General features: G+C 39.9%; 1 protein-coding gene and 1 non-coding gene across 4 annotated transcripts in view; both read left to right on the top strand.

Moving 5' to 3' along the window:
* The window catches only part of LOC122703892 (meiosis 1 associated protein), a 90,753-nt gene that overhangs the window by 45,926 nt on the left and 18,938 nt on the right, over positions 1-25,889 (top strand). For all 3 annotated transcript variants that reach the window (XM_043918468.1, XM_043918467.1, XM_043918469.1), the window contains exons 5-7: positions 18,716-18,889; positions 23,071-23,236; positions 24,205-24,346. In XM_043918468.1, the coding sequence (XP_043774403.1) occupies positions 18,716-18,889; positions 23,071-23,236; positions 24,205-24,346 (482 nt within the window). The remainder of the gene's footprint in view (positions 1-18,715; positions 18,890-23,070; positions 23,237-24,204; positions 24,347-25,889) is intronic.
* On the top strand, positions 4,113-4,219 carry LOC122704078. The gene has a single exon (XR_006343711.1). It is a non-coding gene; the product is annotated as a U6 spliceosomal RNA (small nuclear RNA).

Here is a 25,889-nt window from a genome sequence, read left to right as displayed (position 1 = left end):
ATCCCTACTGCATGCCATTTACAATACTATATTTTAAATAGATTAAGGACTTAAATATGAAAGTTAAAACTTTAAAAATTTGCAGGAAAATACAGGAGAAAATTTTATCACCAAAGTTAGGGAAGAGGAATTTACCTGCAATGTGGGAGACCTGGGTTCGATCCCTGGGTTGGGAAGATTCCCTGGAGAAGGGAAAGGCTACCCACTCCAGTATTCCTGCCTGGAGAATTCCATGGACTGTGTAGTCAATGGGGTTGCAAAGAGTCGGACATGACTGAGCAACTTTCACTTCACTTCACTTCACTTCACTTCACTTCACTTCACTTAGGGAAGAGGAAGAATAAATTTGCTAACCGTAAAGTAAGAGATTGATATTTTATGGTATTTGATTACTTCAAAATTAAGAATTTCTATTCATCAGAAACACCATGAAGAAAATAATGACATGTCATAACTGTATTTACAACTCATATGACCAATAATGAGTTGCTATCCAGAATACGGAATGCCTGAAACTTGATTTTTAAAAAAAGACCATCCAAAAAAAAAAAAAAAAGACCATCCAATTTTTAAATAAACAAAAAGTCTGAACAGGTATGTCACAGAAGAGGAAATCTCATGAAAAATAAACATAAGAAAAATTCTCACCATCATTAATAACCAGGAAACACAAATTAAAACAATGATATCCCATCTTATACCCACTAGTTTGCAAAAAAATTAAGAAGTCTCACAAGAGTGTTAGCAATAGCAGAGCATGGAAACTCTTATATACTGACAGGAAGAATGTAATTGTTTCACAAATTGTCATTTTGTTCTAAAGTAATATTCATAATACCCTACAACCTAGCAGTTCCATCCCTAGGAGAATGTCTCCAGAAAAACTTTTTATAAATGTGCACTTGAAGACATGTACAAGAACATGAATATTGATATTATTTAAAAAGCCAAAAATTAGAGCACTCAAATGCCTGTTGAATGACTCGTGAATAAATGTGTGTGCATGCTCAGGTGCTCAGTGGCGTCTGACTCTGCGATTCCGTGGACTTCAGCCCGCCAGGCTCTCTGTCCGTGGGATTCTCCAGGCAAGAATACTAGAGTGGGTTGCCATTCCCTTCTCCAGGGGATCTTCCCAACCAAGGGATCAAACCTATGTCTCCTTCATTGGCAGGCAGATTCTTTTACCATTACAACATATATTCACAAAGTAGAATATCATACAGTTATGGAAATGAATGAACCACAGCTACCTACAACAATGTTACAAATCTTTTCAATACTGGGGAAAAAAGCAGATAACCAAGAATGGAGACAATAAGATACCTCTTTATAAAGCTCAAGCAAAACTAAAATAATAAAGTATTTAATAAAGCTAGCTTTAAAAGGAAAGATAAGATTTTTAAAAATTCAGTGTAGCAGTGTTTCCCTTAGAGAAGATCAGAGCAAAGCATATAGATACCTTATTAGCATTGTTGATCCACATCTTAAGTTAAATAAAGGCTTCATGAGTGTTCATTTTGCTGTTATGCTTCATAGCTTAAATATGTGTTGCCTATATTCATTTGCATGTAATAAAATTTTTATAATAGCTTTCCAAAGAATGACTAAGTAATCAGTACGACAAAACTAAAACAGCCACTGTGATCAATGCATTTTGGCATCCAGAGGGTGTCATCCATGTTAACAGCAGTCTGCATTCTTTGGGTATGTAAGTCTTTCAACCAGTTACAAATCATCTTAATGATGCTGTCAACCGGCCTCTGTTTCTTGGCCTTGGTACCACAAGAATATCAGGTTCCTTTTCTAAGTGCTCACAAACCATCTGTTTAGTATTTCCTCCTAGTCTTTGCCAGGGATCGATGTCAAGCTATTTTATCCATGTGTTCTCAGGAAATACCAAATGTTAACAGCCCAAACATATAAGATAAAGATTCATGGCTTCCTAAAGGATTCCAGGAAAAAAAAAAAAACACTTTTCTATGATTCATGCTTCAGTACAGTTGTCAGAATTCTACTTAACTGATTTTTTTCTCTTTTCGGTATCCTTAAAAATACATCAGAAAATGCAGCTATCCATTGAGTTTGTCTTTGAAAATTATATTAAAGTTATTTCCCTGTGGCATTAAGACTAAATTAGAACCACTGTTCTTTTACTACCTAAAGATTTTTAACACAGAGACATTTATTAACAGGAGGCCTGCATGGCCTCAGAAAACTGGCACCTCCTCTCTTATTAAAAACTGAAGAATTTTTTTAGAGTTCAGTAGAAAACCTAAAGTTATTTGAAAATTAGGTCTTTTAATTTTTTCCTCACCTCTTTTGAAGAATAATTTGCATACTAAAAGTTTCGTTCCTGCTTCTGCAGTAGCTCAGATGGTACAGAATCCACCTGCAATGCAGGAGACTCTGGTTCAATTCCTGGGTTGGGAAGATCCCCTGGAGAAGGGATAGACTACCCACTTCAGTATTCATGGACTTCCCTGGTAGCTCAGACGTAAAGAATCAGCCTGCAATGCGAGAGACCTGGGTTCGATCCCTGCATTGAGAAGATCCCCTGGAGGAGGGCATGGCAACCCACTCCAGTATTCTTGTCTGGAGAATCCTCATGGACAGAGGAGCCTGGCAGGCTACAGTCCATGGGGTGGCAAAGAGTTGGACACAACTGAGCGACTAAGCATAGCACAAGTTTCATCCAAAATGTACAAGCCAATGAGTTTTGACATTTGTATATGCCCACAAATCATCACCACAATCAAGATACAGAACACTTCCATCAACCCCAAAAGATTCTTCTTGCCCCTTTACACTCCATCCCTCATGTATACCACTGGTCTGGTTTTTGTCTGTAGATTAGTTTGTATTTTATATAAATAGGATCGTATAAATGGTATACAATCTTTTGTCTGACTCTTTCATTAGATTTTGAGATTCATTTATGTTGTTTATATCAACAAGTAGTTATTAGTTTCTTTTTATTTCTAAGTAGCATTATATTATATGATTATACCACATATTGTTTAACCATTTTTCTGTTAATGGATGTTCAGTTGTTTCTAGTTTTTGAGTGTAGTTACTAAAGTTTCTACAAATATCTGTACACATACCTTTGTGTGGGCATATGTTTTTATTTTTCCTGAGTCTTACCATATTTATGGTTAATCTTTTTCCATCCACTTACTTTCAACCCATTTGTGTCTTTATACTTAAAGTTTATCTTTCATAGACAGAATATAATTGGGTCTTGCTTTTTAATAATAGCTATTATGCTATTCTCTGCTTTTTTTTGAGTGTATACTCCATTAACATTTATCATAAATATTGACATGGTTGGATTTAGGTCTGTCTGTCATTTTATTTTTTGTTTGTCCTCTCTGGTTTTTGTTCATCTTTTCCCTGTTTTCCTGCTTTTCTCTGGATTACCAAACATATTCAGAATTCAGTCTTATCTATTATAATTTAGCTATATTTCCTTGCATTATTTTTAGTGGCTTCTATAGGGATTACATTATACACTCTTAACTTTTGAAAGTCTACTTAGAGTCTATATAGTACACTTCACATAAAACGTAGAAACCTCAATATTACAGTACTTCATATAAAGTAGAAACCTTGTGGGGATTAAAATATATTTTAACTCGTTTACAGCCTACTTAGAATTAATACAGTACAATGTCATGGATATTAAACAAACTTTGCAATTGTGTGGGTCCATTTATCCCCCTGCACACACACACATATATACATTGTCTTTTTGTTATAGTTGTCATGTGTGTTAAATCTACGTTATAAACTTCACAAGGCAATATTATAAGTTTTTGCTTTAAACAACCATGTGTATATTATAGAAACTGAGAGAAAAATAGTTTTTATATTTACTGTTTCTAGTGTTCTTCATTTATTCCTAAAGATCCAGCTTTCCCTTAGGTATCATTTCCTTCAGGTCAAAGAACTTTAATATTTCCTGTAGCTTGTTTCTGGTAATGACAACTTCTCTTAGCTGTTATCTGAAAATGTAAATTTCACTTTCATTCTTGAAGGACGTTTTTATTATACATAGACTTAAGGGTTGACAGGACTCTTTTTTCTTTCAGCACATTAAAGATATTGCTCCAGTGCTCGCTTCGGCAGCACATATACTAAGATTGGAACGATACAGAGAAGATTAGCATGGCCCCTGCGCAAGGATGACACGCAAATTCGTGAAGCGTTCCATATTTTTTAAGAAAAAAAAAAAAAAAAGATATTGCTCCACTGTCTCCCTACTTTCCAGGGTTGCTCAGTAAAAGTCACAGTCCTTAAATCACCTTCCCCTTTATGTAAAGGATCGAGTCTCTGGATGCTTTCAAGAATTTTCTCTTTATGTGTGTCTTTAAGCATGTTTATAATTATGTAACTGGGCACAGATTTCTTGTTTGGGTTAACTGAGCTTCTTTAATCTGTAAATTTATATCTTTAACCCAATTTGAGAAATTTGTAACCATTATTTCTTCAGATTTTTCTTTTCTGTCTCATTCCCTCGCTTCACTCCTCTGGTACTCCAATTACCCACATGTTAAACCTTTCAAAATTGTTCCACAGTTCCCTAAAGCTCTGTGGTTTTCTGCTTGTTTGTTTCACTTTGTCCAAACTCTTTTCTTTCTCTTCTTCAGATCAGATGATCTCTGTTGATCTATCTTTAAATTCACTGATTCTCATCTCTCATCTCCGTTCTGCTATTAGGCTCATGTGGGGGAGTTTTCGTTTCAGATAGTATACTTTTCAGTTCTAAAATTTCCATTTGGTACTTTTTTATATTTTCTATTTCTCTGTTGATATTTCCTATCTTTTCATTCATATTGAATGTATTTTCCATTCCTTACGACCATAATTTTAATTATGCTGCTTTAAAGTCCTTGTCTGACAACTCTAACATCTTTGTCATCTTGAGTTTGCATCTATTGACTGTATTTTCCTCTGAAACTGGGTCACATTTTCTGATTCTTTGTATGCCGAAAACATTTGGGTTATATTTTCTTTATGCTGTATAGACTCTGAAATCTATTATATTATTCTGAAAAGTGTTTGTTTTAGCAAACAGTTAACTTTGTTAGACTCAAACTGCAACATTTCATGACCTGCAGTAGGCCCCTCACTCAAATCTCAGTTCCATTCTTTAAGCTTAAACTAGGGACTGCTTCCAGTTTGCCCCACCTGGGGTCAGCTAGGTATCTGGACTTTCTGACCCTGGCTTTCTCCCTCTGTGGATTTCTTCCTCATTCACCAGAGGCTCTGGTTGCCCCAGGCTGCTTCCCCTGGTAATGCTAATGAAAGACAGAGACCTTTGTGTTGAAGCTCCTACACTGCTGTGATGGAGGCTACCTGCAGGACAAACATACAAAAAAATGGGAAACTCATTCCTTGCTGATCACTTACTCTAAATTTCAACTCTTCTCACAAATCTATCTTTGTTCAGGCTCAAGAGCCCTCAGGTCATTATTTTGTTTTGTTTTTTAATATTATCCAGAGCTTATAGTTGTTATTGACAGGAAGATGAATTCGTCAGGTATTAGATTGGAAGGCCCTTCTCATTCTCAGCAGTTTGGTTCCTTCTTTTTACCTCCTCTTCCATCTTCTATTTAGATTAACATGGTCAAGTTCTTCATCATCTCTCTCTATCTTTAGGAGATTATGACAAGTTATTCTGACTAAATTCCAACTCTTCTTTCCTCCTGTTCTTTCCTCCTCATCCACTGACACTCAGAAATAAACACACCCCTGCTTTACTTGGCAAATGACTTGATTGCTCCCACTCAATCTTAGTACAATCTGGCTACTTCTCTATCTGAAATCATACCTATCATATACCCAACACTAGAGCATAGTTAGCACAGTACAAAGATTGATCCCCAAAGGGACTTTCAGTAAAACTGAAAACCATTCCAATGGGGGGAAAAAAAAATTGATTGCGGTCAAAAATAGACACAAGTACTTATACGAATTTAGTATAGGATGAAGGTGACAAATCACTAGAGCACAGATGGTTCAAAAAGTGGTCTGGGACAAGTGGTTAGCTATCTAGAAAATATTCCAAATGGACCAGGGACGTTAATGTTAAGAATGATATTTTAAAAGTAGTTAAAGAAAACCCTGGTGAATTTCTTTATAATCATAGCATAGGGAAAGATTTTCTACCTATGACTCAAAATCCAGGTGCAGTAATTTATTTAACTACATAAAAATTCACTGTGTAAAAATTAAAATCTTAGGCATGGCAAAGATCACCATAAACAAAATCAAAAAGACAACTGGGGCTTTCCTGGTGGTGTAATGGGTAAGAATCCGCTTGCCAATGCAGGGGACATGGGTTTAATCCCTGGTCTGGGAAGATTCCACATGCCTTGGAGCAGCTCAGCCTGTGCGCCACAACTGCTAAGCTCACGCTCTGGAGCCCGCAAGCCATAGCTACTGAGCCCTTGAGACACAACTCCTGAAACCTACGCGCCATAGAGCCTGTGCGCCACAGCAAAGAGCAGCCCCTGCTCCACACAGCTAGAGAAACCCAGCGAAAAGCAACGAAGACCCGATGCGCCAAAAATAAAAATTAATTAGTCAATTTTTATGAAAAGACAACTGAAAAACGAGGAGAAAGTATTTATAATTGATATCTTGGGTGGAAAGTGACAAATATCTCTAATATATAAAGAATGCTTAAAAATCAAGGTGGGGGGGAAAGACCAAAAACCCTATAGAAAAATGAACAAAAGATATATACAGATAATTTTTTAATTAATAAAAAAATATTTTAAATGGTCCTTAAACACATAAAAATATGGTCAACCTCAATCATAATTAGAGAAATGAAAACTAAGACTACACACCAGCATACCATTTCCCACCTTTAAATAGACAGCAGTTAAAAAGTATGGCAACAACAGAAGTATAACAACATTCTGTTGGTGATGCTACATTTCCACTCAATGCTGGTAGAATATACAGTGGTACAACCCACTGAAAAAAACCCTGTGCTGGGAAGGATTGAGGGCAGGAGGAGAAGGGGGCAATAGAGGATGAGATGGTTGGATGGCATCATCGACTCAATGGACATTAGTTTGAGCAAACTCCAGGAGACAGTGAAGGACAAGGAAGCCTGCCGTGCTGCAGTCCATGGAATCACAAAGAGTTGGACACGCATGACTTAGCAACTGAACAATAATTGGCAGTATCTAACAAAACTACTTAGGCGATTGCTTTTTTCTTTAGGCATTTACTTTTGACTCACCACTCTCACTTCTAAGAATCTAATACCCTGAAAGTATACCTCTAATAATGTAAAAATGCATACATATGTAGAGGATTACAAAACTGTTACCCAGATTTTTATTGCTGTTGTTTCAATTCAGTTGCTCAGTCAAGTCCAACTCTTTCTGACCCCATGAACCGCAGCATGCCAGGCCTTCCCTGTCCATCACCAACTCCCAGAGTCCACCCAAACCCATGTCCATTGAGTCGGTGATGCCATCCAACCATCTCATCCTCTGTTGTCCCCTTCTCCGCCTGCCCTCAATCTTTCCCAGCATCAGGGTCTTTTCAAATGAGTCAGCTCTTCACATTAGGTGGTCAAAGTATTGGAGTTTCAGCTTCAACATCAGTCCTTCCAATGAACACCCAGGACTGATTTCCTTTAGGATCGACTGGTTGGACCTCCTTGCAGTCCAGGGGACTCTCAAGAGTCTTCTCCAACACCACAGTTCAAAAGCATCAATTCTTCAGCGCTCAGCTTTCTTTATAGTCCAACTCTGACATCCATACATGACTACTGGAAAAACCATAGCTTTGACTAGATGGACCTTTGTTGACAAAGTAATGTCTCTGCTTTTTTAATATGCTGTCTAGGTTGGTCATAACTTTCCTTCCAAGGAGTAAGCGTCTTTTAATTTCATGGCTGCAGTCACCATCTGCAGTGATTTTGGAGCCCCCCAAAATAAAGTCTGACAGTTTCCACTGTCTCCCCATCTATTTCCCATGAAGTGATGGGACCAGATGCCATGATCTTAGTTTTCTGAATGTTGAGCCTTAAGCCAACTTTTTCCACTCTCCTCTTTCATTTCCATCAAGAGGCTCTTTAGTTCTTCTTCACTTTCTGCCATAAGGGTGGTGTCATTTGCATATCTGAGGTTATTGATATTTCTCCTGGCAATCTTGATTCTAGCTTGTGCATCCTACACCCAGCGTTTCTCATGATGTACTCTGCATATAAGTTAAATAAGCAGGGTGACAATATACAGCCTTGACATACTGCTTTTCCTACTTGGAACCAGTCTGTTGTTCCATGTCCAGTTCTAACTGTTGCTTCCTGACCTGCATACAGGTTTCTCAAGAGGCAGGTTGGGAGGTCTAGTACTCCCATCTCTTTCAGAATTTTCCACAGTTTATTGTGATCCACACAGTCAAAGGCTTTGGCATAGTCAATAAAGCAGAAATAGATATGTTTCTGGAACTCTCTTGTTTTTTCGATGATCCAGCAGATGTTGGCAATTTGATCTCTGGTTCCTCTGCCATTCTAAAACCAGCTTGAACATCTGGAAGTTCACGGTTCACGTATTGCTGTTGTTCAGGATATGTTTTAGGACTTTCTTTAGTTTCTGTCCCCTTTTTTAAAACATTTCCTTACTCTACCTAAATCCCCAGTAAGTCTTACAGTCTTTCTTGGTTCCTCCAACTTTTATTTTCATCTCAGAGTAGATCTTTCTCTTAGCTCGCTTGGGCATTAAGAAGGCAAACTCCTTGGTCTGAGTTCTCAGGGCCATACCATTTCCTTCTCCAGGGGATCTTCCTGACCCAGGGATCGATCCCATGTCTGCTGCATTGGCATCAGGGCCACACCAATGAATTTAATGCCCTCCTAATCCCACTTCCTCCTTTTCCTAAACAACTATTTCCCTGCTCTCCTCCCCCACTGCAGTGCCTTTGAAAACACTTGTTCCCATCCACTTTTCTAATTTGCATTGCAATTTACATTAAATGCTTTTTGTTTATAGAATACGTAAATTTGTGCAGAAAAGGAAGAGTTTTAAAATACCTTCTAAGTCTTGTGTTTCCCAAGTCACACTATGCTTTAGATCTTGGTATGTCTCAGTCAGTAGTGATCAACCCCTTTTGCGTGTGAGTCGTAATTTTTTTCTCAGTAAAATGAAAATAAAGCTAATTGAGACCCACAGATAAAATATGTTTTCTTACAAATTGAATCATATAAGTATGATATAATGTGATTATTGAAGACAAAAATGTCACCAAGAAAAGAGGAAAGAAATGGCCCTGGCATTTAGTAACTAAAATGTTCATGTGTAGACAGCTGGGAGGCAGCTTTCTACTGTTTCACCCCTTATAGTTTCATTATGCTTTTAAGTCTACAAAGTGCTTTCCAGTATCATCATTTTATACTTAAATGAACCCTAAGCCTAGGTATTATCATCATCCACTTTATAGATGAAGAAATTGAACTTAGAAGTGATGACTGGTCTAAGATCATGAGGAAGTTAGGAGCATATTGGCTATGATTATTTGTGCAGTGAAACATTTTCTGAGCTCCCTGTTGTATTCCAGACCCTGTGCTAATGCTAGGTCAGTAGAGGTGGGTAAGGTGCTACATCTGGTATCCACAGATGCGTCCATAACCAGGACCCTCTTTAACACATCTACAAGCTCTCCTCTCTATTTGGGCTGGCCAGGGCAGGGCAAGTGAGGTCTCTCAAAGCAGGATTAGATGGGAGTTCCCTGTTGTCCAGTGGTTAGGACTCTGAGCTTCCACTGCAGGGGGCCTGGGTTTGATCCCTGGTTAGGAACTAGGAAGCCATGTGGCTTGGGCAAAAAAAAAAAAAAAAAAAGAGGATTAGATGGCAGGGAATATTGTCAACTCCTTGTCACGGGGTGTTGCTCCCACCACTCCAGATGTCTGAGGATCCCATGGAGCTTCTCCCATTAGGAGGTCCCTATAACCAGTCACAGGCTTCTGCACCCTTAGGAACAAACAGGCCTGAGAAAGCAATTCTGAGAAGATTACTCTCCCAGCTAAAGTAATTGCTCTGGAAACATTTTCTTTTCTAATTCATCTACTTAGTAAGGGCTGAAATTTTACATCTGGAATTATATTAAGACATGTCTCAGAGCTAGAGATGCCCATACGTCCTTAGTCTCTAATAATGTATATCATCCATTGTGAATCATTAGTATTACATTCTTTAGTTAACAATCGAGGCTTCTTTCTTTTTCAGCCCAACTTAGGCTGCACCAGCTTGACCTTCCATTGCAAAACCCTCTGGGTGACTGGCTAAGGCTGGAAAAGAGGCATGTCCACTACAAGCTGAGGGATCTCTGCCTGAGTTCTGCTCATGGGACTCCCAGATTCCTCTCTCATTTTTCAACCACTGCCCACTACCACCACAGGACAGGAAAGTATGTGTGGGAAGCCTGGACTGAGACATGGGTATCCCACACAAGCTAACAGTTTGGCACACCTTCAAACAAATATCTTTAGAATACTAATTCAACAATTGTTTAGGAGCCAAGAGCTATAAAGAAGAACAGGGAAAGGAGTACGGGTTCTCTTCTGCCCCAGTCTTGCACACTTCTTCCCTAAGTTGAGTCAAAGGCTTGCAATAATGGAACCCACCCTTCTTAGAAACAGGTGTAGTGACTACCTGTTGTTACATGAGTGCATTCCTTTGGGGAGATCTCATCCTTCACCTCGGCTGCTTACCTGCCTGTCCTCACTTCCTCCCTTTTTCTGCTTTAGCCTTCCTGCTAGTCCTCCAGTATACCAGGTCATTCTCACTTTAACACCTTTGACCCTGCTGATTCCTCTGCAAGGAACAATCTTTCCATCGATGTTTTCATGACTCCCTCCTTCACTTGGTTCAAGTCTGTGCTCAGCTGTTACCTTCTTAGAGCATGCTTCTTCCCTGGCCAACCAAGAGAAAAGTTTACACACACACACAAATATCCTGATTTATTTTTCTTCAAAGTTACCTATTATTATCAGTAATTGTTTTCCATTTTATGTGTTTGTTTATTGTCTGTTCTCCCACTAGAATGGTAAACCATAAAAGCGAAGAATTTGTCATTTTCATTGTTGACCCCAAGCAGTGCCTAGCTCATGGAAGGTACTAATGATCATTTGAATGACAAATTAAGTAAGTGAATGAACAAATGAATGGCAATAGTATCCTCCCTGAGAATAGTTCTGAGAAATAAATTTTCTCTATCTCATTACACTTCTACTGATGTTTTAACCCTCTTATAGACAGGGACCCTGAGAAGATGATGACCACTTGGTCAGTCCTATGCTCACTTCTCTACAGAGGACACACTACCTTAACTCCCACTACCCCACCACCTCCTTTCAACAGGCTTTTCCTTTTTCCCGGGGTTCAATCATTACCACCACAAATGAGGCTTATAATTTCAGAAGGGCAAGCTGGACTGCCCCTAACATTGTGATGTGTTGGAGACTATCCCCTTGAGTTACTGATTTGAAAACTGTGGTTGAATGAACCTGAACAGTTGTTGCTGAGCAAACTTTGTCTGCCCTGATTACTTATCCTAGTTGTTAGCCTCCTAAAGCCACTCCTGTATTCACAGAGTAGGTAGCACTGATTGTAAACTGGCCCAGGAAGCTGAAGTACCGTGATCACATAGCTTCTGTAGTAGTTTTTGACATATTGGGGGTCACAGAGCTCTTCTGAGAATCTAATAAAAGCTAAGGACCCAGCCATCTCCTCCACCCCACCAAAATATACCTATGCACTTACAAACTGAGTTGTATTCAATTTCAGGGGTTCCCAGAACCCTTGAAGCCCATCCATGACACCAAAGGACAGGTAACATCATAGTCATTTAGAAAGAAATAGAACTTGCCTATAGGTCAAGGCCTTTGTGGAACTGGGGAGGTTGTGCAGGAGTGGCCAGGAGCACAATTTTCCTGGGCCTCTTCTTTAGACATTCTATGTCATGAGAGAAATATAACCATTACATATGTATGTATGTATTAAACTATTAAATTCTCCCATTTTAAACACATTTCAATTTTGTAATCCTATTTTAGGGTTGACTTCTGAGAAGCATTGCTTTAGGCATTACCTTATTACCCTTAGGTTTTCTTCAGTTCAGTTCAGTTGCTCAGTCGTGTCTGACTTTGCGACCCCATGGACTGCAGCATGCCAGGCCTCCCTGTCCATCACCAACTCCCGGAGTTTACTCAAATTCATGTCCATTGAGTTGGTGATACCATCCAACCATCTCATCCTCTGTCGTCCCCTCTCCTCCCACCTTCAATCTTTCCCAGCATCAGGGTCTTTTCCAATGAGTCAGTTTTTTGCAGAAGGTGGCCAAAGTATTGGAGTTTCAGCTTCAACTTCAGTCCTTCCAGTGAATAGTCAGGACTGATTTCCTTAAGGATGTACTGGTTGGATCTCCTTGCAGTCCAAGGGACTCTCAAGAATCTTCTCCAACACCACAGTTCAAAAGCATCAATTCTTCAGCGCTCATAGGTTCTCTTAGTCTTTCCTGTTATTGTGGCTCTTCCAGAAAAGCTTAGCTCAGTGAAGGATATCACTGCTTATGGCCACAGGGAGGCAGAATAAGTCCAAAAACTGAATGAAAATGCTGGCTACAGCTAAACTGCAACAGACCAGGCCTTCCTCTCTGTCAGGAACACCCAAACAACTCAAAGCCCTCTGCTGTGAGAGCCGCGCGTTGACTCCAGTAAACTTTTAGTTCATAACCTCAGTGGGACCGGTCTCATTGACTACCCTGCTCACCAGTCAATATGAGAGCTGATCTTCATCTGAGAAGTCTCCTCCCCATTCCCCAGGTTTCGTACATTTAGTTGTATTTGTAAAGAACACAATACCAAGTGTTGATGTTCTTAATGTTTGTTGGTGCCAAGGAGAAAGTCACCAAGATAAGCAAGTAGGAGGAAAAATAGTTTTTAAAAAGGAAAGTATCTTCTTTTCCTGTAAGAGCAACTCATTTTGTTGATGAGAGAAAAGGAAGAAAATTCTGTTTGTTAGACCTGCTATATGCCATTCTTAGGTAATCATCTCATTTCTTATGCCTCCTATAACTATGAAATAGGTTGTGGTTTCCCCACTTTGCCCAAAGTAACATAGCTAACAACTTTCAAGCCATATTCAAACCCTTGTCTTTCTACTACATTCCACCACCTTTCATTAAACAAACAAACAAGCAAAAAAACAAAGAATCAGAAAACCTTTCAGGAGAAACAAAGTAACAAGTATAATTAGTATTGCCCAAATGAAGCCCAGAGATACTCAGGGGCTACTGATTAAAGTCAAATAGGAAAAAAAATAAAAAATTAAAAATTAAAAAATTAAAAAAATAAAGTCAAATAGGATATAATTAAACATGTGTTTGCATTCTAAGTCGCTTCAGTTGTGTCTGACTCTGAGACCCTGTGGACCATAGCCTGCCAGTCTCCCCTGTCCATGGGATTCTCCAGGCAAGAACCCTGGAGTGGGTTGCCATTTCCTTCTCCCGAGAATCATCCCAACCCAGGGATCGAACCCGCCTCTCTTATGTCTCCTGCGTTGGCAGATGGGTTCTTTACCACTAGTGCCACCTTGGGAAGCCCATAATTAAGCATAACTTCCTAGAAAAAGTCAGTCTGAGCTGAATTCTGAAGGAATTGCAGGCCATAGATTGAAAAAGCACTAGGAAGGAAATAACATGGCAAGGAGACTAATTCAGCTGAAGCAGAAGAGTTTCAGGAGAAAGTGATGAGAGCTGAGGGACAGGCATTTGCTGAACTTCAGCTCTATGCAGGGTACTAAGCTGGGGGATGGAGGGGCAGGGGTGTTGGTAGGCTCTCAACAAGTAGAAACGAGGAGGAATGTATGATGGGGCTTCCTCTGTGGCTCAATGGTTAAAAAAAAAATAAGCTGCCTGCCAACACAGGAAACATGGGTTCGATCCCTGGGTCGAGAAGATCCCCTGGAGAAGGAAATGGAAACCCACTCCAGTATTCTTGCCTAGAAAATCCCATGGACAAAGAAGTCTGGTGGGCTATAGTCCATAGGATCACAAAGAGTCAGACACGACTTAGCAACTTGAGCACATGCACATGGGGGTATTTGAGGAATAATGAGAAGTAACAAATGGTTCAGAATGAGTGAAGAGAATAAAGAAGCTGACAGCAGAAAGGCAGAATATGCTCTTTAGCAAAGGAAGGATCTGGTGAAACTATGTTTTAGAAAAATTAACTGGTAGTAAGAAGTACCAGAGGGGAAAGAATGGAGTTTGGTGGGGCAGCTAAGAGGCTACTACTATAATTCAGGCACAGAGAAATGAATGCCTTGACCAGTGACAGAGAATATGGAAAAGAAGTGCCCCCTCCAAAGTGTTCTGGTTTCCACATCACTGCTTAGCTTGGACAATGTGACTGTTTCTGAGAAGGTCCCCTCAAACCTGAAGCACAGCGCCTCTGTGGAGACTCCTGAGAACTGTTTCAGAGGAAGAAGCTGTACTCAGAGGCTCTCTGAAGAACATACAGGTTAAGTTGGAAAGAACTCTCACACCGTATACAAAAATAAGCTCAAAATGGATTAAAAAATTAAATGTAAGATCTGAAACCATAAAACTTCTAGAAGGAAACATAGGCAGTGAACTCTTCAGTATCAGTCTTAGCAATATTTTTGGGGATATGTCTACTCAGGCAAGGGAAGCAAAGCAAAAATAAACAAATGGAACTATAGCAAACCAAAAAGGTGTTGCACAGTGAAGGAAACAATCAACAAAATGAAAAGGCAGCCTACTGCCTTTTGCAAATGATATATCTAAAAAAAGGATTGATATTCAAAATATACATAGAACCTATACAACTCAACATCAAAAAACAAACAACCCAATTTAAAAATGGGTAAGGGGCCTAAAAAGACATCTTTCCAAAGAAGACATGCTCTGTCAACAGGCACATGAAAAGATGCTCAGCATCACTAATCATCAGAGAAATGCAAATCAACACCACAATCACTTGGCACCTGTCAGAATGGCTGGTATCAAAAAGACAACAAATAACAAATAACAAGTGTTGACAAGAATGTGGAGAAAAGGGAACTCTCACGCACTGTTAGTGGGAATGCAAATTGGTGCAGCCACTGTGAAGAACAATATGGAGTTTCCTCAAAAAGTTAAAAATAGAGCTACCATATGATCCATCAGTTCCACTCCTGGGTGTTTATTTGAAGAAAAAACACTGATTTTAAAAGATATATGCATCCCTATGTTTATTGTAGCATTATTTATAGTAGCCTAGATATGAAAAAAACCTAAGTGTCCATCAATAGATGAATGGATAAAGAAGATGTGGAATATTCTTTATGGAATATTACTCAGCCATAGTAAAAAAAAGAAAAGAAGTAAATCCTGCCATCTGCAGCAACATGGGTGGACCTAGAAGCTATTATTCTAAGTGAAATGAGAAAGACAGATACTTTCATATTTCACTTATATGTAGAATCCAAACAACAAAACAAATGAACAAACATAACTAAACAGAAACGGAGGTATAGATATAGAGAACAAACAGGAAGTGTAGTAAGGAGAGCAGAGAAATAGCTGAGGAAGAATAAAAGGTACAAACTTTCAATTGCAAAACAGAAGTTGGAAAGAACTTAGCAACATTGACGATGTGTCTGCAGGGAAGACTGGCATTTTCCTTCACAGAGGTGCCATGTTTCAGACTTGCTTCTTCAGCTTTACAGGATCAACATCCTCTCAGAGATAGACTCACCTTATCAAGCTCAAGCCTAAAGAATATTTTAGAGGAAATATTTTAGAGGAAAAACCATAACCACTATAATCACCAAGAAGAGCAGAAGCTTGACAAATGTATCCTGCCTTCCTGCCACTAGGACTCCTCACTGAGCTAGCACACCCTCTCCTCTGTGCTGTTCTTGGCTGATCAAGGCCAGCATCTACCACGGTTCCTCCCTTTCTCTGGGCTCCATATCTGGGCAACCGTCTGTCCTTCTAATGAATCCATTCATTCTTTGGATGAGCCAATACCATCCATAGGCTCCAGCCAAATCTTGCTTTGGTCTGTAAGCCATTCTTTTTAAAGTGATTGTTTTTCATTGACTTCATCACTCTGTATCAACTTTATTTTTTAACTATCTGAGGAAACCCCTATTTTTCTTATTTCCAGATTCTTAATGGGGAGATACTTTGCTCTGTCCCCATACCCATGGTAGGAATTTTCTAATCTTTTACCATTTCACAGGGGAGGAAAAAAGAAACACTTCTCTTCTCCAAAATTCTGTTGTTTGAACTCAAAGCAGTATCATCTGCTCTACTTTTTGAGATCCTTTTTCCTACTTCATTTATTTAGTTCTATATCTGCCTCCTTATACTTTAATAACTGCTTTGCTTCTTTGAAGAGAAGCTGTTTAGTCATTTCCCTACTTATTACTCAAGTTGAAGTCCAGACTCAGAAAAATTACTTCTTGTTTTTCCTATGACACAATAAATTTCCCGTTATTAAAAAGAACATTTCTCCTCACTTATGAGGAGCATTTATTTGACAATGACTTCATATCTATCACTGTAGTACCTGAAAACATAGTGGAGTAGATGAGAGTTTAAGGAGAAATGGTCAAGAATAATGTTGCTTTATAAACTCGTTAAGGTAAAGAGTATCATATACCTTTATATAGTATTTCAGCTTCTATGTAGTACATAATTAATATTATTCCTTGATGGAATGAGTTCATCAGCTAATGAATCCTCATAACTATTCACAGAAGATGGTAGAAGTTTTTTTTTAAGTGAAAGCATGTTTATTTAGAGAGATTCACATCCCACAGGCAGAATATGGTCCACCTCAGAAGGCAAGCGTAACCAGTGGTGAGGTCTTAATTATACTGGGTCAAAGATAAATACATTTGGTGCCCCTTTTCAGCCACATAATAAGTTGATAAATATGACATGAAGTCACTTAAGTCTCACCACACTTTCCCTGTGTGGGTGCCAACACGTTGGACTGAAGCCCTTTGTTCCCTGTGAAGAGTCTGCCACCTCTGCAGACTTGTCCTCAGGAATGTCGTTCTAGAAATAAACCAGTGTTCTCCTCGGGGTCCATGAGTCATACATAGAAGTTAATTCATTGGAGCGACTGATTTTTCTTAGGCCCTTTGTAAAAGTATTTCTGAGAGTCCATCATGGTAAGGCAAAAAAATCCAGGTTCCTCTTCAGTTTCTTTCCAGCTCTTGTCTCATTTCCTCTCTCTATGCTTCCTCTGTCACCTTATATTTGGCTTTTACTGACAAACTTTATGTCCAGATCCAGATCCCAATTCCTGAGCTAGTGTTGCCTAAAGAAGGAAATAGACCAGCAAAGTCTCATCACCCCCCTTTCCTAGTCCCATTCATTCAGATTGGGAATCAAATCACACTCCACCAGACCATCCCTGTCTTCTTGGCTGCTAATCACACTTGTGAGATGTAGTATACCAATGACAAACTTGTATAATTCTGTATCAGAAGATGGAGCTTATAATTCATCTTTTCTCTCTTAGTCTTTTTAAAATTTATGTTTTATAACAGAGGAAATAATTGAATACATTTTCACTGTGAAACAATAGCATAAAATTGAAGACCTCATTAACTAAGTATTTAACTTGCATTGTGGATATGAGAGTTGGACCATAAAGAAAGATGAGCGCTGGAGAATTGATGCTTTTGAACTGTGGTGTTGGAGAAGACTCTTGAGAGTCTCTTGGACTGCAAGGAGATCCAACCAGTCCATCCTAATGGAAATCAGTCCTGAATATTCACTGGAATGACTGATGCTGAAGCTGAAGCTCCAGTAATTTGGCCACCTGATGCTAAGAACTGACTCACTGGAAAAGACCTTGATGCTGGCAAAGACTGAAGGCAGGAAGAGAAGGGGATGACAGAGGATGAGATAGTTGGATGGCATCACTGACGTGATGGACATGAGTTTGAGCAATCTCCAGGAGTTGGTGATGGACAGGGAAGCCCGCTGTGCTGCAGTGCATGTGGTTGCAAAGAGTCGCACATGAGTGAGCAACTGACCTGAACTGAACTTGAATTGCTATATTATTTTTGGCTGTTTTTGTATTCTAAAATTTTTTTGAATACAGAAAATACATAAATACAACAAAATTCAAATGTATAGAAGTATGAATAATAAAAAGTGAGTGTGTCTCAGAATTCTGCTCTATTTCTACTCCTGTTCACTATTAACAATTTAATAGTGGACTTCCAGAGCTCTGCCAAAGGCATTTCCATATATATGTATGTACTTAGGCTAACAGTTTTATTTTTATATAAATGAGTCACACTATACTCTGTTCTAGAACTTTCTTTATTCACTGTCTCCTAGCTTTCCATGTCAGTACATTTAACTTTGTTAACAGCTGTATAATACTCCATAGTCTATGCCATAATTTATTTAAATATTTCCCTATTGATGGACATTTGAATTGCTTCCTGTTTGGGGCTTTGATTATTTGTTTTTGCAACAATGCTGTGCTGAATATCTTTGCATATGTCTCTTTAGGTACTATCCAAGAATGTCTCTAGGCTAGATATCTAGAGGTAGAATTGATAGGTTCAAAAATGGGTGCTTTTAATATTTTATATTTTTCAAAATTTGTAACTAAAGAATTAAACACTAACTACTGTTTCCCTTTCTTCTGCAGAGAGTCCTATCCTGGCAACTGACATTGATCTTCAGACTATAGACAGTGATATTGTCAGCATGGAGATTTTCTTCAAAGCCTGGCTGCATAACAGCGGAACAGATCAAGAACATGTTCACCTTCTTCTTCCTTCACGGAGTATCAGCAACATTTCCAGAACCAGAGATGATTCAAGTACACTCTCCCTAAAAGATATATTACATAGACAATGATTATCCTAGTCTAGAATTAGGATTGGAAAGTCATCAGAATACAGAGTAGTTGAGGTTTAGGGACTGGAAGAGGAGTGGATGAGGCTGTCCAATGTCAGCATGAGAATTTCTAAACTTCTAATTTTCAATTAGGAAACTGAACCTGATTAAACCCAGACAGCAAGAGCCAGTTAGTTTCAGTGTAAAGACTTAAACACCTCAATAATAGGGCATCCGCTACACTACATGAGAGAGCAATGAATCACATGTTTTCTCAAGTTTTCATTTTTGATGTGGCAGATATTATTGACATAATTTCAGGTAAGCTGTTACTTCAATAACATGAATAGGGCCTGTAAGGAGAGGAAAAGAACCAAAATTAAATGATTAAATAGAGACCTTCTCAATAGGAAGACACCAAATTGAGGGGAACTAAAGCAACTATAGAACGAGCCCCAGGGAGTTCAACTAGTGGCCTTAGACAATGTTAACGAAGTATGTTCTGGCAATTGTGGAAACCAAGAGGTCAGTTCAGTGTTCTAGGAATGCTAGCAAGGTCCTGGATACTGTTCAGCTGGCAGTGATACCTAACTCAGGTCCCACTAGACTGTAGAGATAAAGCCATTTCTAGTCTCCATCCCCTTTGAAGGTAGGCCTAAGACCTGGGTGGCAGGGCCTGAAAATGGACCCATCAGTATAGTCAGCCACAGCTTCAAAGGGAAAAGACTAAATTATGTCTTCACCTTTCTCAATGAGAAAAATGGATACCGACTTCTGTCCCCAAAGAGGAGGATACACCTTGGTCCTTTCTTTATAGAGATAGCCACTGGGTTCTTAATTTATCTCCTCTTCCCCCCCATTTCAGTCTAGGACCTGGGATACCTTTAACAACTTCTCTTGATTTTACTGTCTTTCCTTTGTGTGTAAAATCTTCACAAGGCCTCCATTCCACCTGCTTTGCCCAAGACCAATTGCTCACTTCTTATCTATTTTTCCCAAACACTGTGTTAACTCCTTTCCTTGCATTATCCTCTTTCATCTTCATAACAACATGATGCAGGTACTGTTATCACATGTCACTGAATCTAAAAGTCAAAGTGTTAGTCACTTCAGTTGTGTCTGACTCTTTGTGACCCCATGAACTGTTGTTGCCCATCAGGCTCCTCTGTCCATGGAATTCTCCAGGCAAGAATACTGGAGTGGGTTGCCATTCTCTTCTCAAGAGGATCTTCCCAACCCAGGTATAGAACCTGGGTCTCCTGCATTGCAGGCAGATTCTTTACCATCTGAGCTACCAGGGAAGCCTGCTGCTGCTGCTGCTAAGTCACTTCAGTCGTGTCTGACTCTGTGCAACCCCGTAGACATCAGGCCACCTGGCTCCCTCATCCCTGGGATTCTCCAGGCAAGAACACTGGAGTGGGTTGCCATTTCCTTCTCCAATGCATGAAAGTGAAAAGTGAAAGTGAAGTCGCTCAGTCGTGTCTGACTCAGCGACCCCATGGACCGCAGCCCACCAGGCTCCTCCATCCATGGGATTTTCCAGGCAAGAGTACTGGAGTGGGGTGCCATTGCCTTCTCCCCCAGGGAAGGCTAAACGGTGTCAGTTATAAGATATAACATTATTTCACATACCACCAAGAAAGAAAAACAATTCCAATTAAATGTGACACATTGCTTTTTATCACTTAGAAATATTATTTTATTCTTACTGAGAGAGTTATTTTAGGTTAGAGTAGTAAGTAAGGGTTAAGAGTGTCTGCCTGGTCCATGGTGATTGTAAGACATACATAGAGACACTAGTAAGTGAAAAAAAAAAAAGTGTCTTAAAATCAATAAATATAATATTATCCTTGTTTACAGATGAGAAGTGTCACCCAGAGGAATTAAACATTTCCCCCAGGGCTGCACAGAATATTAATAGCCAAGCCAAAATCTGAAGCCAGGCAACTCTGAATCCCATTCTTAACCCTTAGGATTAGAAATCTATATTTTATACATTTGATAACTCTCAGCCCAGAGGATATTCATCAAACCTCAGACAAACCCTGGTGACAAACCCTGGTCTGTCAGCTCCAGAGCCTGGGCCCTTACCTACCATGCAACCTGCATCCTTCTGGGCACTTCTCTCAATAGGAGCGCTAGGGCCATACAGAGCCAGGATCTCCTGCAACTAGCCTTTCTTCTGCTGCTGCATGGCATTTGCCCATTGTAATATTGAGAATTCTTTGCTTTGCCCTCTCTTTTCCCATGGGTTTCAACACCAGGGTCAGACCCAGAATGTTTATTTCCATCTGCAGTTATTTTTTGGAAACCCACAGGTCTTCAGGGTGGGTGGTAGAACTTAGATCTAGGATGGTGGTAAAACTGCTGAAAACATCTTCACTGGAATCCAGATGCTCAGGCACAAGTTGGAATGAGGTCCAGAGAAGGTAGGCCTCTACTGGGGTGGGTATGACCCACATGAGAGTTTAAACAAGCGCGATAAAGACCATATTATAATTATCCATTGTTTACAAAGCTGATGCATTGCTCTTTATGTGAATTTCTAGAGATGTGTTTCCCTAAGGAAAAAGAAAAAAAGCTAATTAAAACCCTGAGGTCTCCTAATATATAATCTTTTGAGAACTGCTCCTCAGATGTTCACTCTGACTTCTCCTTACAAGGTTCTCCGCCCAACACTACCTGCTTCTGTAACCAGCTTGGGTCCTTCACCCTCTCCTTAGATGCTTCCTCAGAGGCTCTTTCTGACGGAGCACCGTCTGCCTCAGATGAACTTTTCTCATTCTTGGTCTCTGCCGTCTCTGCACCTGGGTCTGAGTGATGAGAAGCCTACCTGGTTCTAGACTCAAACCCTGCTAAAACATCTTTCCCAGCTTTGGAGCATTGCTGAGACTATGGTTCCAGTAGTTCTCATCGCTGGCTACAGTAAGAATCAAATGAGGAACTTTTAAAAATACCAGTATCAGCTCCAGCCCCAGAGATCCCAGTTTTGCTGCTGTGAGGTAGGGGCCAGACATCCATACCAGACAAGTTCACTAGGTGATTCTTACTGCAGCCAGAGTCAAGAACCTCAGCCAGATGAGCACAGCCGTCTAATCCTAAAGCCCAAGAACCCAACAATGAAGCAGTCAGGCACAGAGGGAATAAGGGAAGCTGGAGTCCTAGGCAGAGTCCCTCCTAATGACTTCCTGGGCTCTGGGACACAACTGGCCAAGAGCTGTCTCATCCAGAAATGATGTCCAGGTCTGATTGCCAGGCCCAGCTAGACCTGTTTTTTCTACATTATTTCTACTTTTGTTTTTACCTCATGTTGCCGGTACTTCAGTCATTTCATAAATCACTGACATCAACAGCTAACCTTCTCACAAGTACAGAACACGCATATATTCATAGTTTGTTAACAATACTTAAACCCAATATACATTTCATTTAAAACTTTCATAATATCAAGGATTCAAATCTAGAGCAACAGAACATTGTACACTGTGACATGTGAATATGCTTGCTGGAGAAGAAGCTTATGGATGCATAAAAAACCTCCATGAATAACCCATACATAGTTGAAACACCCTCAGAACTGTTGTATGTTGCCACAGTGATGTTGCAAGGTCCAAAAGGTTCTATTCACTTGGGGAATTATAAAATAAACTGTTTCAGGAACTTAGTCCTCCCCCTCCCTCGAATGTCCTGGAAGAACTCACAGAGAAGCAGTAGCTGTCAGCTGACTGCCTGACTTCTGCTTTCCTGCTCTTCCTTCATCTGGCCTGCAGTCTTGCCAAAGCTTAGCCACAGGGAAGCAGGAGGGGCAGAATTTCCTTCTGTGATTGCCAAAAGGCCCTGCATATTGCAGTGTTAACTGCCTCCTCCACAGAGGACACACATTCCTCTCCGACTCAATCACAAGCCAGATCTCTCACTATGAGGAAACTGTTCAGCCAGTCCAGAAGTAAAACAAGAAAAAACTCATGTCACATCCAGAAAATAAAGTTACCTGTTATGTAGAGCAATATTATTTCAGACCTGCTCCTCTGTCCACTTCCCTGCCTCTCCCAACCCTTACTTGTCTGGTGGACGTGGAATGGGTGGCAGATGATCTCTCTTAATCATATAGCCTGAGGTAACTTGTGACAAACAATCCCTCCCCAAATGCTGTTTTTACTGTAGTGTGCCTGAAATGTGATCTTCAAGAGCGACTTCTCAGCCCATCCCTACTCCCTGGAACAGCTGATGGCTCTTTGAGGATGGATGACCCCAAAGGAGACTTCAGCACCCTCTACCAGATGGTTTCCCAGTCATCATCAGCCTCTTGTTACAAGCTCCGGGTGATCAAGTATGGGCCAAGAGAACCCCCCTAATCCATGCAAATATTTATTCTTATTGGTTCCAGCTAGGAAGACTAAGATAGAGGGAGGGCATGGGCATTCCCCAAGTGTCAGGCAGCAGGGGGTCAATTCCAGAGTAGCAACTAACTGCAGGTGTGGGCATGAAATAGCAAGGTCAGGCTGCTCAACATGTGGCGATGAATGAGGAGACAGTGAAAGATATGTCTCAGTAGAATATTCTAAAGTCTGGATGAAGACTGGAAATCCAGAAAGTCTCCGAGAATGCAGAGGAAAAAAAGATAAACAGAATGATGTTTATCCATTCAGCAAATATTTATTGAACACCTAATATGTTTAGACATTGGGAAAGAGATCTGATCTTCAAGGAATGAGTGGCACCTAGGATCTACCCCACTTTTCCATTTCTTTAAGTACTAGAATTCTTGTTTCCAAGAGAATCAGTTCCAGAGCTGAATTAGGAATGATGGCAAAGACCACTTTTACTGCTTCCTAGTTCTATCACAGTGCCCATGTACAGGTATCTGAGTAAGCTTGTCTGTGGACTTGGGACCATGGATGCTGCTGGGGAAACTGCTTAAATGCAATCTCTTCTTAACTGTGTCTTTCATCAGCATCTTGCCACAGAAGAACCAGATGTGGGATGCAGATCGTTAGTATACTGTTGTGTAATGTGGATGCTGCAGCAGGAATGAATGGGACAGAATGAGCTCAGGAGAGGAAATACCCATCAGAGTCTTGAGGTCTCAGGATAGGTGCTGCATTCCTTAATTCACAGAATTTGAGACTCTGCTGTGTGCCACATACCCTGATAGGTACATCCTAAGGTGAATAATTCACAGGCCCTAACCTAAAGGATTTCACAATAGGGTCTTAGCCTGAAGCTAAATTTAAGTGGATCTGGGTCAAGGTTCTGGATATCACTAAGGAGCCTCACACTTCCATTGTCTCTTCCCAGGGCTCTAAAATCCAGTGGGGTCTGCGAATCACTGACCTATGGACTCCCCTTCATCCTCAGACCCACAAGCTGTTGGCAGCTGGAATGGGATGAGCTGGAAACAAATCAGCAGCATTTCCATGCTTTGTGTCACAGCCTGCTGGTGAGTACCCATGTCACCAGGTGATGAAGAGTGTTAAAGTACCCACCATAGGAAAGCAGCTGATTTAATCCTGCCCGGATCCCAAATCTGCCCCAGTCTTCCAGAGGATAGAGAAAAACTGGACATACTTTGAAATATGGATTAAGTATGACTTGCCTTTGTTGGTTTCATGCTATAGCGAATAATTCCTGAATTCAGTTATATGACTAAACTTGAAAATCCCTGATTTTACATTTTATTGGCAATAAGGAATTGTCCTTAAGTAACTATATCTTAAACCCTATTTTTTCCTATCACTATGCTGGATATTATGGTTTATTTCAATGAAGAACACTTAGTATATGCTAGAAATTGTGCTAAGTCCCAGGTATTCAGTCTATTATGGTAGACATTATCTGTGGTCTCAAAATCTTTCTAATGAAAGAGACAGAATTAAATATGTGTATTGTTAATTGTGAGAAGTTTATGAAGGAAAACAAGGGCTTGCTGTAATAGAGCTTCTCTATGAGAGCAACAATTAAACTGACATCTGCCCGATGAATGGGAATTAGCTAGGTGCAGGGTGGCAGGAAGACCATTCCAGGTGCAGAGAAATGCATGTGCAAAGACCGAAAGGCCAGAAAGAGCTGATCCTCAAATCAAGAATGGAATGAATAAGTATAAATCCATGGCTGATTCATGTCAATGTATGACAAAAACCACTACAATATTGTAATTAGCCTCCAACTAATAAAAATAAATGAAAAAAAAAAAAAAGAATGGAATGATCATTGTGACTGAAACAAAATGAGCAACAATAGAGAGAGCCAGAAGGTGAGGAGCTAAAAGTGAGCAGAGTCAAATCATACAGGATTTGTAGCCCAAACTGAGGACGTGGGGCTTTAGGTACAGAAAGAAGTCATTAGAAATGACATCATCTATTTAAATGTTTAAGTGATTAATTGTGCCAAAATTTAGAAATGAACTTTCCGAAGCAAAAATGAAAACAAGAAAATGAGGTAGGAGGGCACTGACATAGTCTAGGCAAGAGACAGTTTTGGCTTGGAATTGGATACTGAAGTCAAGATGAGAAAAGTTAAGCAATTAAAGTAGTGTTTTAGAGAAAGAGAACTTGTGAAGGAAGAGGAAAGTATCAAATAACTGCCTGGTTTCTGGTTTACCATTTCCTGAAATGAAAAATCTAAAAAGATCATATACATGAAACAGTAAAACAATGCTGAGAAAGCAAAATGAAAAAACTGCAAATACAATTCAGAGTTGGGTATAACTGCTTAGTGGATACAGAATAACAGTTTGACCCAGTAGGATATGGGAGATCAAGACAGCACAGTAATGTGTCTCTTTCACTATCAGAAGCAGACTTCTTTTTTCCTGTTTCAAAGCCCACACTCCCTTTTAGGTCCACCCACTGAGTTCCTGTTTCCTATCTGACGAACACCCATCTCCTATCTTTGCAGAGCAGAGGCAACAGATACCTCCTGACTGTTAAAGCCCAACGGCTCAGTTTACTATACTCTACCTGATTCCTCAGGATCTTGGAGAC

The sequence above is a fragment of the Cervus elaphus genome, chromosome 11, assembly GCF_910594005.1.
Source record: "Cervus elaphus chromosome 11, mCerEla1.1, whole genome shotgun sequence".
Classification (NCBI taxonomy): Eukaryota; Metazoa; Chordata; class Mammalia; order Artiodactyla; family Cervidae; genus Cervus; species Cervus elaphus.
Note: the sequence above shows the minus strand (reverse complement) of the source record. Positions and strands in the feature narration are given on the sequence as shown.